Below are 13965 nucleotides of genomic sequence, written 5' to 3' on the forward strand. Positions count from 1 at the left end.
ACGATCATAAGATTCGATTCCAACAATAACATTGCTGGTAAATGACTTCTCCCAAAAATGGCCTATTCTCCGATAATCTGCCCAGACTACTTTCCCGTTATATAACTTGTTCATACCCTCGTGGAGTTCTTTTAGTGTAAAAGGAGTTTCTAGGTGGTTCATCTCTCGATTTAATCTTGTTCTGATATAATATATCAGAGATAATCAAATATGCACTCTCTGGTGATAACCTAATAAGGTTTGAAAGTGGTTAGGGTGCTTTTGATGATTTCTGAACAAACTGAAATATAAGAGGGCTCTTCTTGTTTCGTTTTACAACGAAATGATTACTTATTATAATTATTTTACTTACCCTTTCACTGTTGTGTCTAGTTCTATGTTGATTTATTTCATTAGCAGATTTAAGCAGCTCGGTTCTAGCATTTGGTATGGATGGTCTTGCCGCTGATAGACTACCTCTTCTAATAATACCGCTTCTAGAATGTCTGCCCAAGGAAGTGATAGAACCAATATGGTTCTGATCGATCATGACCGTTAGTCTTTCTAAGCTCATCATGGTGCCTTGATCTTTGTATTTTAAGCCACCGCCTTTCAATTCCTCCGTTACTTCGGCCTCTGAAAATCAATTTTTTTCTTATTATAAAACTATAATATAAGCCACCGTTATTATAAAAACAGTTATAGTCAGATCAGGCAATTTTTTTACAAAAATCAGACTAAATGAAACAAAAAATATAACTGTCTCACTATTTTTTCTAAAATACAGAGCTATCAATAGTACTCTATGGATTAGGAGAATGAAAGGATATACATACTAGGTATATCTGAATGAAGGGCGTAAGGCAAGAGGCGGAGGTGTTCTGATTGCAGTTCATAAAAAATATAAATCTAAACAAATCTTAGTAAATACTGAATTAGAGGTACTATTCGTTGAATTGGATGTATTTGGAAATAAATTAATTCTTAGTAACGTATATTCGCCCCCCCCCCCCCAGTCGAGCAATAACGATTATATAGCTTCTGTTGATCTTTTTTCGTACATAGATAATACAATGAACACATCTATTTTAGTTTTTGGAGACTTTAATTTACCTTGTGTAACCGGTGTTGACTATAAATTTGAAAACAACACTTCTCTCAAATATTTGTCAATTCATGAATTAATTAGTATGTATAACTTTCAGTCTTTCAATAACATTGTGAATGAGGATGTGCGAACCTTAGATCTAATTTTGAGTAATATTGATATTTTAGTTGGTAAAAATAACTATCCATTTACAAATGAGGATACGAAACATCCAGTTTTGAGTATAGAATTTAACATGATAAAGACAGGAACAATCAATCATCATGAGATGAATAATCTAACTAACCAATTTAATTTTAAAAAAGCCAATTTTCCTATGTTGTGTGATTTATTGAGGAACTGTAGCTGGGATAATTTAGGATGTATACAAGATATTGACATTGCAGTTGACTATTTTTATCATAAAATTTATGAAATATTTGAGATGTGTGTACCTAGATTTCGAACTAAGAGTAGAATAAACAAATTTCCTGTGTGGTTTACTCCAGACATTATTCGTTTGCAAAGGCAGAAAGAGTTTCATAGGGGTATGCAAAATGTAGCGGTTTATCATGTAACTGAATATAAAAGACTGCGAGCACTTTTAAAAAATAGGATCAGGGAAGCGCATGAGTCATACATACATAATGCCGAAAACAGTATCAGTATATACTAGCCCTAACTTATTTTGGAATTTGGTAAATAGAAACAAGAAAACGAGTATTGACACTGAATATATAATTAATGGAAACAATGAAATAATTTCTGACAGTAAAACAATTTCCCAAGAGTTTGCTGATTATTTTAAGTCTATATATGGCCGACCATAAATCTTCTACATACGATTTAAATTTTATTAATTCTAGTCACAATAATTCTCCTTTGCTCAGTTTCACTAAAGTTACAGTGCGTGATATACATAACGCATTTTCAAAATTAAAACCAAAGTTTTCTTCGGGACCTGATGGTATTCCGGGGTATATATTTAAAGCATGTCGCGACTACCTTACATATCCTCTAATAATTATCTTCCAAAAAATAGTAGATAATAATTATTTTCCGAAATTGTTTAAAATGACTAAGGTAACTCCTATCCATAAAAAAGGTTCACGAAATGATTGCAAAAATTACAGACCTATTGCAATTTTGAATTGTATAGCAAAAATTTTTGAACACATCTTACATGAAAAATATGCCCACAACAATATGGATTTTGTAAAAATAAATCTATTGAAGCTAATTTATTATTATTTACTAATTATATTAATGATGTCATAGTCAACAAGAACCAGGTAGACGTGGTATACACTGATTTCGCCAAAGCCTTCGATAAGGTCAACCATGATATTCTATTAGAAAAATTATTGTACTTTGGGCTAAGCAGTTCATTGCTAGAACTTTTTGTAACATACTTGACAGATAGATGACAATTTGTATCATATAAAGGAGATAAATTGGAGGTTTTCCTGGTGGAATCAGGTATACCACAAGCTTCAAATTTAGGACCGCTATTATTTTTACTGTTTGTGAATGAATTACCTTCTTTAATTACATCTCGGTGCCTTTTATATGCGGATGATTTAAAAATATTTAGAGAAATTAAAGATTTGAATGACTATTTTCAATTACAGTACGATTTAAACGAGATTTATGATTGGTCAATACGTAATAAACTGTATTTTAATTTGAACAAATGTACGATCATGACATATAGTCGTCATGCAAACCCTAGTTATTTTATGTACAATATGAGAAATAATAACTTACATAGGGTCAATGAAGTGACGGATCTTGGTATTAGGTTTGTAAATAATTTAAGTTTCAACTTACATGTGCAAAATATTATGTCTCAGTCATACAAAATGATGGGACTTATTAAACGTGAAACATATAAATTTCATAATATCGACTCAATTAAACGGCTCTTTAATTCATTTGTTAGAAGCAAATTAGAATTTGGGAGTATTGTCTGGATTACCTTAATAAATAGTGGTCACATGCGCCAAATTGAATCAATTCAAAACAAGTTTATTAAATATTTATTTTACAAAAAGCATAAAATATCGCCAGAATATGATTCGTATCAACCATTAAGAGGAAACAGTAGCGATCAACAGGTAGCCAAAACGCGTTCCAAGATTGCGGCTGTAATTTTGAATATTTTTTCGAGATATTTGGCACACGTATTCGTAATATAATAAAGAATGGCGGTACAGAGCCCAATTTGAAAAATATATTAATATGTGGAAATTACTCAGTAATTAAATACAATATTAAAAAAACGAGCCTGTACCGCCATTAAGAAGAACAAAAAAATACACTTTCTTCAAATAAACTTTTTTATCCGATGCCTAGATTTTGTGTCATTTTGGAACTACAGTGGAACCCCGATAAGTCGGCCCCCGATAACCCGGAAGTCCGGCTAACCCGGACCGATTTTCATCAGATAAACATTTTGATTTTCAATATTTTGTATTTTTCAATTTAATTGTGGCTTATTTCCAATCAAAATAGTTAATTATCAGACAATCCTTTCAACAATAAAAGTGTATGTAATATAATATTTGAGAGATAATGTGTCTAGACTCTCTGTGTCGTGTACTTATGTGTGTAATTTGAACACGAGATTAAAAATTACTCATAGTACACGCCGCAGAAACAACAGCCAGCTGTCTGCAGTATCTATTCCTTTTTATTTCAAACTGTCAGCATTGTTTAGGAAAGACTATTTAAAAAATTCTTTTATAAACAATGGTCTTTAGTATTGTGTGTCTTGTATTGTTTGGGTTTGGTTTTTTTTTATAATTGTAATGAGTAGGTAATATGTACTGTGCATATTTATAAAAATATTTCATGTTATTTCAATTCTAACGGAGTTTATCTGTAAGTATACCGTATTTTATTAATTTTTACCATATTCTCCGGCTATCTCGGATTTTCGATAACCCGGATCGGTCGTGGTCCCGATTAATCCGAGTTATCGAGGTTCCACTGTACTAAAATTTTTTATTTCATTAGTAGTTCCAAAATGACACAAAATCTAGGCATCGGATAAAAAAGTTTATTTGAAGAAAGTGTATTTTTTTGTTCTCCTTAATGGCGGTACAGGCTCGTTTTTTTAATATTGTATTTAATTACAGAGTAATTTCCACATATTAATATATTTTTCAAATTGGGCTCTGTACCGCCATTCTTTATTACATTACGAATACGTGTGCCAAATATCTCGAAAAAATATTCAAAATTTCAGCCGCAATCTTGGAACGCGTTTTGACTACCTGTTGATCGCTACTGTATCACCTTAAGAAAAGAATTTAATATAAAAAAATTAGAGCAAAGAAGACTTCAACGTTGTTTAATTTTTCTCTATAGACTATGTAATCACTTAATAGACTCGCTTGATCTTTTGGGGCAAATACAATTTTATATCCCGGATCACAGAACCCGTCCAAGAAACATATTATTTTTTGTAAATACTTCTAGCTCACTTAATAAAATGTGCCAAATTTACAACGATTTAACAACAACCACTTGTCTGGAATTATTTGGAATAAACTTGCAATTATTTAAACGTCTATTGTATGAATAATATAAAGAGAGGTATTTTTTTATTATTATTTTTAACGTTTTTGCTGGTAAACATCTGTCGTTTTTGTCTCTATTACCTCGAATTATTACATTATGTGCATGTTGTACTAAACTGTTGTCATTGTAGATACGGATACATGTAAGTGGGGAAACCTGTTTGTATCTGTTATTAATAAATAAATAATTCTGGATCATAACAATATAGAAAATGTTGCGTCATATGTATATTCTTAGGACAAAAAATATATCAATCAAAACTTAATCTAAAGGCTGAATTAAGTACAAGATGTTCCTTAGCTTGGACAGTATTTGGAAGATTACAAATACTTTAAAGGCAAACATTTTAGCTCAGTACGTTTTGACGGTTCTGACATATGGAACTTAAACATGGACTTTTAACAACACTATAGTCTACAAACTTTAAGTAATTCAGAGAGCTATGGAACAGAAAATGCTGAACATTAAGACGATCAAAAGTATCAGATGTTATAAAAAAGATTGCCATGTTACAATGAAACTGGGCAGTACATATAGTAAGAATGGAAGATAACCGTTGGATGAAACAAATTGTTGAATGGAGACCAAGAGACATCAAGAGAAGTAGAGTCAGGCCTAAAACCAGATGGACTGATGATATCAAGAGAATTGCATGTCACGAATGGATGCAACAGACAAATAGAAATGATTGGACACACCTAAAAAAGGCTTACATCTGACGATAGATGGAATAGCTGTTGATAATGATGATGAATTTTGTTTTATTAACAGTAGAATTTATTTCTTGAAAGAGGAAACTTGCGGGAAAGCAAAAATAGCAAATACTCACATGAGGAGAACAGAATGGTGGACGGAAGAAATACGAGAGAAAATAAGGAACAAAAAAGACAAATGGAAGAGATACCTAAGCACAAAACACCCGGAAGATTACGAAGCATATAAAGAAAAAAGGAAAGAGGTTAAAATAGCGGTGAAAGCAGGAAAGGAAAGGTCATGGGAGAGATTTGGACAAAAAATGACAAAAAATTATAGGGAAAACCAAAAACTCTTCTACGGTGCATTAAAACAACTCAGACAAAAGAAAGAGCACATTATGCCGAATATAAAAGACAAGAATGGAAACGTACTAACAGAAGAAAAACAAATAATGGAGAGATGGAGAGAACATTTCAAAGAGCTAACTCATGTAGACAAGGACAACATAGGGGAGATACAAGAAAGGAATGTAGAACAACAAGTGGAATCCATAACAAGAGAGGAATTAGATAAAGCAATAGAAAGAGTAAAACTGGGCAAAGCACCAGGCAAGGATCATATCACCCCGGAAATGATAAAATTCATGGGAACAGAGGGAATGGATAGCATGAAAGAACTAATGAATGATATTATAAATAGAGAAGAATTACCAAAGGACTGGAAGAAAGACATTATATTACCAATACACAAAAAGGGAGACAAGAGAAACTGTAATAATTACCGAGGTATCACCATATCAAGTATCCCTGGGAAGGTATTCGCAAGAATAATAGAGACAAGAAAAAAACCCAAATAGAAACAACTATGGAAGACACACAGTGTGGATTCAGGAAGGACAGAAGCACGCAAGACCTAATATTCACATTAAGACAAGTAAGTGAGAAGGTAATTAAGAAGAATAGAGAGATACATATGTGCTTCATTGACCTGGAAAAGGAGTTTGACAGAATCCGAAGAAAGGACGTTTGGAAGACACTAAAAGAAAGGGGAGTCGACAGACACATAATAGAAGTAATAAAGGATATGTACAAAAATAATATAAATACAGTAAGAACGAATAACGAGGAATCCAGAGAATTTACTACAAGTCAAGGCGTCAAACAGGGATGCGTGCTGAGTCCACTGCTATTCTCAGTGGTACTGGATGAAGCGATAAAGAAAGCCAAGAGAAGAATGAGAAAACTAACATTAGGATACTGGCAAATGAAACAGACTCAACTATCGGAGCTACTATTTGCAGACGACATGGTATTGATAGCAGAAAACAGAGAAGACTTACAGAACAATCTTGAAATCCTAGAAGAAGAACTATCAAACATAAATATGAAAACTAATACAGAGAAAACAAAAACAATGATAATTTCAAATACGAGGAAAACACACGCAATAGAATTAGTCGGGAAACAACTAGAGCAAGTGGAATATTTTAAATACCTAGGAGTAATAATCGAATCAAATGGTAAACAAGACATGGAAATAAACGAGAGAATGAGATGAACAGGAAGCTTATTTAACACTATGAAAACAACATTCTTTGGGAAAAAGAGATACCGGAAAAAGTAAAAACGGCAGTCGTTAAATCAGTAGTTAGACCAACAATCATGTATAGCAGCGAGACATGGACATTGACGGGGAGACAAAAATCCAGAGTCAATGCTATGGAAATGAGGTTCCTGAGGAAAATAGCAAACAGAAAGAGGACAGACAAAATACGAAACGAAACAATTAGACAAAACCTAAAACTAGAACCAATCAATGAAAAATAGTAGAAGGACAACTTAGATGGTTCGGGCACGTGTGTAGAATGTCGAACGAGAGGCTAACAAAACGAGTGTTCGAAACGAGAGTGCAGGGGAAAAACAAAAGAGGGAGACCAAGAGTTATGTGGGTAGATGAAATCAGGAAAGAAATCGAGAAGAAGGGATTGACATTGGAAAGTGCAAGAAACCTAACGCAAGATCGGAAAGCATGTAGACTACAATGCCAAACTCAACTCCACCTGCCTTACACCTAAAGGTAGAAAGGCTTAGGACTAATTAAATAAGTAAGTAAGAATTTATTTAAAAAATCTAATCTACATACCTCTACGATCTTGTTCTCGTTTTTCAACCTTCCTTAACCACACTAGGTTTAGAAATGCATACGACAATCCGGAACAAACTGCAAACAATCCCATTATTCGGAAGGCAGTTGTAATTCCGAATTTTGCAATAATATGACCACCTATAAAGCTGCCACTTCCTCTTCCAACGCTATAATGTGCTACTGCACATACACCCAATAAAGTAGCTAGTAAACCTCTAGGTGCTAGTACAGCGCAGTAGGTTGCAGCTGCTACCCACATTAAATGCACTGCTATGGATTCCAAAGCCTCGAATGGAAAACACCACCATGGACTCCTAAAATAAATAAAAAAAAATGAAATGCGCCTACAAGAGATCGACAAATTTATTGTTAAACTATAGTAAAGAATAAGGGATAATAAGGGATATTAAAATCTCTCTCTCTCTTTCTCTCCCTTGTCGTTTCCCTATTACTGAGGATCGTGATTTCTTCCAATATTCCTAACAATGTTTCTCCATTGGTCTCTATCTTCAGCTGCTCTAAGAGCTTCGCAGAATGAGTTTCCAGCTGAATTCTTTATTTGGTCGGACCATCTAGTTGGTGATCGTCCTCTTGATCTTCTCCCCGGAACGTTTCCAGAAACGATTAATCTCTCCAAACTGTCGTCACCTCTGCGAACCGCGTAACCAAAGAATTGCAGAATTCGTTGCAGACATATTGTGGACAGCCTTTTTTTAATATTTAGTTGGTTTAGAATGGAAACGTTTGTCCTATGAGCTGTCCATGGTATGCGCAGCATTCTTCTCCAGCACCACATCTCAAAGGCATCAATTTTTTGGCGCTTGCATGCGCAAAGAGTCCAAGTCTCTGCCCTGTATAGAAATATTGAGAATACAAGGGTATTCACCAGTCTCATCTTGATATTGTGAGAGATAGATCTGTCTTTCCAAACTTTAGTTAGGCGACTCATCGCATTTTTTGCCATACCAATACGTCTCCGAACTTCTGCTTCACAGTTGCCATCGTTAGTTATACTAGACCCGAGATAGAAAAAGGTGTTTACTATCTGGTATTCCTGTAACATGTTAGTCAGTTGAATAGTGACGAATCTGTGGACCACCATTATTTTTGTCTTAGCTTTTTCAGACCAACTTTATTGCTTTCGTGCTCAACTCTTCGCAGAAGATCAAAAATTTCTTGCTCATTTGCTGCTATAAGTGTAGTGTCATCAGAAAATCTCAAATTGGGGATTTTCCTACCGGCTACTGTTACACCACCGGCCCATCCTTCTAAAACCATCCTCATGACATGTTCACCATAAATGTTAAATAAGTCAGGTGACAACACGCATCCTTGTCTAACACCTCTCTCGGTCTTGAATTGGTTTGAGAACTTCTGATCTAGTCGTACTGTCGCTATATTAGACTGGTACAGATTTTTAATAAGTGTCATCTGGTGCATTGGTGCGCCCATTTCTAATAAAATTGACCACAGATTTATCCAGCTTACACAATCAAATGCCTTTTGGTAGTAAACGAAGTATATAATCATAGGTACTTGAAATTCTCTAGACTTTTCAATAAGTTGTCTCAGGTTCAGGATTTGTTCCCTTGCACCTTTACCCTTTACAAATCCCGCTTTTTCCTGAGGTATTTGGTAATGTAGATAGGTTTTTAATTTGTTTTTGATGATATGCAACAAGATTTTACTAGCATGTGTTATTAGTGACAGTGTGCGGTAGTTTTCACATCTGGTAAAAATTCTTTTTTGTGTAGCGGAATATAAATTGAGGTGCACCAATCAGATGGCCATTTTCCTGAATTCCAAACAGCGACACAGATAGAATGGATGATATGTAGTCCTTTGTCACCTAGTAACTGTAGTATTTCACATGGTATTGAATCAATGCCTGGGGATTTATTTCTCTTTTCATGGCTCCGAAACCTTCGACTGGCTTATCAGCAGATCAATTGTTACATGCCGCACAAGATCGAGAACGATATCGGAAAATTGTTATGGAAGCTCCCCACGCCTAAAAATTTGGGCACGGTACTTAAAGAAGAAGAAGTGACTTAATTGCATCTTTGACTTCAGCGAGTAAGACAGTAGTTTCTCTAGGGTAGTCAGAGGGTCACTGATTTTCTGCTGATACCTCGTTATTTTATATAGCTCGTCACAGTAGTTTCGCCATGTTTCCAATATTTCGTCAGTATCGGTCTTTAGATTACCTTCCTTATCTATTACAGACCACGTTTGAGGTTTAAATTCTCTGGTAAGGAGTTTGATCTTCTGGAATAAATCCCTCGGTTCATTTCGACAGCCATATTAATGGCTTACGGCCAATGGAAACCGCTGCCTCACAGTCTTTTGCAGCCTCGATTACCTTACCCGTGAAATAAATCCAAGTGCTCTCAGGGTCACTATCTACTTGGTCTAAAGAGAGAGCTTCTTCTAGGTTGTGTTGGAAGTCATTGATCCTTGATAGATTTAGAGACATGACTTTTCTCTGGGGTCTTCTTTTGCGAACTTTAAAACGCTAAAACTTTAAGGTATAGACAGTAAGGCAAATCCAGACTGGATACATGAAAACCATAGTCAAAGACCACAAAAACTAAGTGTTTGTTCAGATATAATGTTGTTCTTAGTTAATTGGGCCGTTTTTTATAGAAGAAAATTTAACAATATATGATTTCAGTAAGACAGAACTCCAGCTCATTTTGGTGTAAATATTCGGCGGTATTTAAATCAGATATTTCCCGGCTTTTGGATTGGTAGATCAGGTAATAACGAATGGCCTCTTTGTTTACCCGATTTGAATCCTAAAGGTTATTTTTATTGGGGATACTTAAAAAATAAAATTTATAAATCTAAAACAACAAGTGTTGCAGATCCAAGGTAAAGAATCATCGATGAGTCCATATTAATTTCTAGAGAAATGTATAGAAGCATTCTACCATCGTTTAGCATACTGTCAAGGTATTTCGTTTCTTTAAATGAACTCCAATCGACGTCAAGTTAACTTTTTTTTATTAACATTATTTCTTAATTTTAATTATAGCTTTATAGAAATTTACTTACTCGATTAAGGAATAACCCACAAGCCGAGTAGCATGAGCAAAGAACGCCAAGATAACCACAGTCACGTGCCCAATAGTGCCAGTAATTTTGTCAGAGCCATAAAGGAATGGTACACTGCTCATTGTACCAACGGTTACGGTTATTCCCAATAGATAGTTTGGAGCTCCAAGATCTTTTAAGTAGAAGAATAGGAAACTTTCTATGAAACCCCATAAGTTACCTAATAAAAACAAAAAAATTAAGATTTGAAAGTAAAATTTTAATCCTGGAGCGATAATGTATTTGTCTCACAAATGCTTGAGTTCGGTGAAACTGAGCTGGAACTTTATACTTGTTATTGGGGTGTTCGTATGTTTTGTAACTTGATTTTTATTCTCTTTGCTGCCTTCCCTCATTACGGATTAGGCTCTCTTGCGTTTTTGTGAAAGATGGATGAATGCCAAAAGTGAAAGATGGATGATTGGCTGGATCAGCGCATCCTCTTTTGTTTTATTCCTTCAAAATTCTTCTACAAGTCTTTTACTGTCCTCTTTATTTCCCGCTCTTTGTTTTATCTCTACCATCTGAGGAATATTCTTTCCTGATCTCTTGTTACAGTTCTTTTCCAGCTATTAAATGGCTTTCATCTTCTTTATCCTCCACCTATTTGGATTTGAGTGCCTGTCCGGTTAGATTATTTTTGTATTTACTTAACTTATATCCAATCTATTCCCATTTTCTTCTTTTCACGCTCCCGTTTATTTTCTTTTGTTTTGTCTTTTTCCAGAGTTCTGCGTTTGTTACTTTGTCAGACTAGTATATTTTTATAATTTTTTCTCAATGATTTATTTATAAATATTTATAATTTTTTGGTAGTTGTTTTTTTCTGTCTCCAAGATTGTGCGCCATACACTAAATAATCTTAATAGAGCTGTTAAATATTTTCACCGATAAGGATAAAATGAAATTACAACAAAATAGTTTTGGAAAATTGGATTCTGACAAATGTTACATAAATATTTTGGTTCATATCTGACAACTTTAGACAACTTAGAAATTAATTTTTAAAATGCTCAAAACAAAGGTAGAACTTACCTAAAAGGAACAAAAAGAACACAACCATCATCAACGCTGGCATTTTCAAAATCTTCTTTAAGTCGCTGAACATACTATCAGAGGGTAATTTGGTATCCAATGGCATGAAAAACAAGGACAAAGATGCAATTATTAACAGGAAATCAAACGAATAAAATGCGAGTGAATAATCAGTATGGCCGACTTTTTCACTATACCAATCGATTAAGCCTCCTGTTATGGGTGCAAATATTGCCATTCCAAAGCAAGAGAATAGTCTTTCTTTGCCAAAATCACCACCGTGCTTTTCTATCATTGATAGAGCTACGGGATCCATAATAGTTGTTGCAGCTAATTGCATCATTGTAGCTAAGAAACGAAGTCCACCATAAATCCAGAAGACCATGGGTTCAGCTTCTTTGTAATCTGGAGGGCATACTTCAGGACCACCTAAAATAAACAAACTACTTAACCATATTTTATAAGGCAGATTAGACAGAAATATAAGACATATTAAAAAAAATAGTAAAAAATGCACACTTGAATGGGAAAACGTCATACAGGAAAAGGTGAAATTAAACTAGTCACTAAAAAACAATTATCCAACGAAACTAAAGCAAATATCAATCTTAGGAAAACACCTGGATTTGATTTAATTACTGGGGACATCTTAAAACAACTCTCTAGACAAGCCATAGTAAAGCTGGCATATCCTACAAATGCCTCGTTCAGAGTAAGATATATTCCCAAGATATGGAAAGTGGCAGATGTCATAATAATCCTTAAACCTGGAAAACAACCAAACCAAATAGAGTATCATCGTATGGGCCGAGTTCCTTACTACCACAATAGCTACTTTTACTTATTATACTGACCTCATGCCATAGGTGAAGACCATGACGAAGCAGCAAGGAAATTACAAGCCTCTGTTAACGGATTTAACAACTGGACTAATGCTGGCGAATTAAATGAAACAAAATGAAACCAGTGCACATTAATTTTACAAACAAGAATAAACAACACAGTCCTGTTAATATAAATTATACTTAGATAACATATGACAACAGTGCAAAATATTGAGGTATTTATTAGACGCTAGGCTACGCTGGAGGGCCCATGTTATAAAGAAAACAGAACAGCTTAACATCAAGTATAGAAAATTCTATTGAGAAGACAATCCACTCTGTCAATATACAACAAAATACTTTTGTATAAACAGATTCTAAGACCTTCATATGGATATATGACATGTAGCTGAGGAGTTGTGCTATTAAGAGTAATTTAGACATCATCCAGTGATTCCAAAACAAGAGCATTGTCAACGCTCCTTCGTACTATAGGAACAGTGACCTCTATAGGGACCTATAAATTATATTAGACCTAGAAATGGATACTCTAAACATGACCAATGCAAAATTTGCCAAGAGTCACGAACAATGGCTTGATTGTAATGTTCTAAAGCATCTTATTGGTGTTTATTAAATAAAAAAATGAATGTGTGTACTTTGTACGCACGTAAGAAGTTATACTTCTATTATATGATTTCAACGAAATCAATATACTTTAAACAGTTTCTCTACTACTTTCCAAAAATTTTTATTAAAACAATACCAAAAATTAAAAAAATAAAAAAAATAAAACACACACAAACACATTGGAAAATGCCACAAATGATTTCTGAACAATAATTGTTGTCAAAAATTTTAATTAAATACGTATTTTCTGAAAAAAATTATATAATAATATACCTACAATCACAAAAACTATAAAAAAAATATAACTTGCATTGGGCTTGAACCTACTTCCCGTGTGTCCCGCCGTACGAGAGTCGGAGTGTTTTCAAACTGCACCACCTTCCCGTCTACGTCATGTGGGAATATAGACAAACTGAACAACTTTTTGACATTTTGTTTATATGAATTTTTATTAGTTTGATTTTTGTCGAATTAAAATACAACAATATATAAAGTAAGAAAACAATACATTAGACGAAAATTTGTAGAAAGTTTGTTCGTAATCAGATTATGTAAATTAAAGCAATGCCTACTAGGGGTATAGAATAGCAAGTACTAGGTAAATATGAAGATAATTTTTTATTGGAATACAACTGAAACATTTAGAATTACGTACCTGTGGCTTTTCAAAACTATTTAAAAAGTCACTATAATTTTAAATTTGATTTTATTTCTGTCCTCACAACAATAAAAACTAATATATTATACAACATTTTTGTTTACCGATAACCTCCATATTGAACAATTATTGACAGATCATTTCAACACCCAATCAGAGCCCGTATAAAGATTAATACCAAACTGTCGGTGTGCGCATGCGCGCGGATCAATATAAATTCACTCTCAATC

The 13965-nt window shown here is 34.0% G+C and overlaps 1 protein-coding gene across 2 annotated transcripts in view; it reads right to left on the reverse strand.

The window, feature by feature from the left end:
• The window catches only part of LOC114327015 (uncharacterized), an 87099-nt gene that overhangs the window by 11073 nt on the left and 62061 nt on the right, over window positions 1-13965 (reverse strand). For both annotated transcript variants that reach the window (XM_050663052.1, XM_028275509.2), the window contains 4 exons: window positions 11624-12052; window positions 10550-10769; window positions 7490-7806; window positions 353-615 (listed from right to left, as the gene is read on the reverse strand). In XM_050663052.1, coding sequence (XP_050519009.1) covers window positions 353-615; window positions 7490-7806; window positions 10550-10769; window positions 11624-12052 — 1229 coding nt within the window. The remainder of the gene's footprint in view (window positions 1-352; window positions 616-7489; window positions 7807-10549; window positions 10770-11623; window positions 12053-13965) is intronic.

The sequence above is a fragment of the Diabrotica virgifera genome, chromosome 1 (genome assembly GCF_917563875.1).
Source record: "Diabrotica virgifera virgifera chromosome 1, PGI_DIABVI_V3a".
Classification (NCBI taxonomy): Eukaryota; Metazoa; Arthropoda; class Insecta; order Coleoptera; family Chrysomelidae; genus Diabrotica; species Diabrotica virgifera.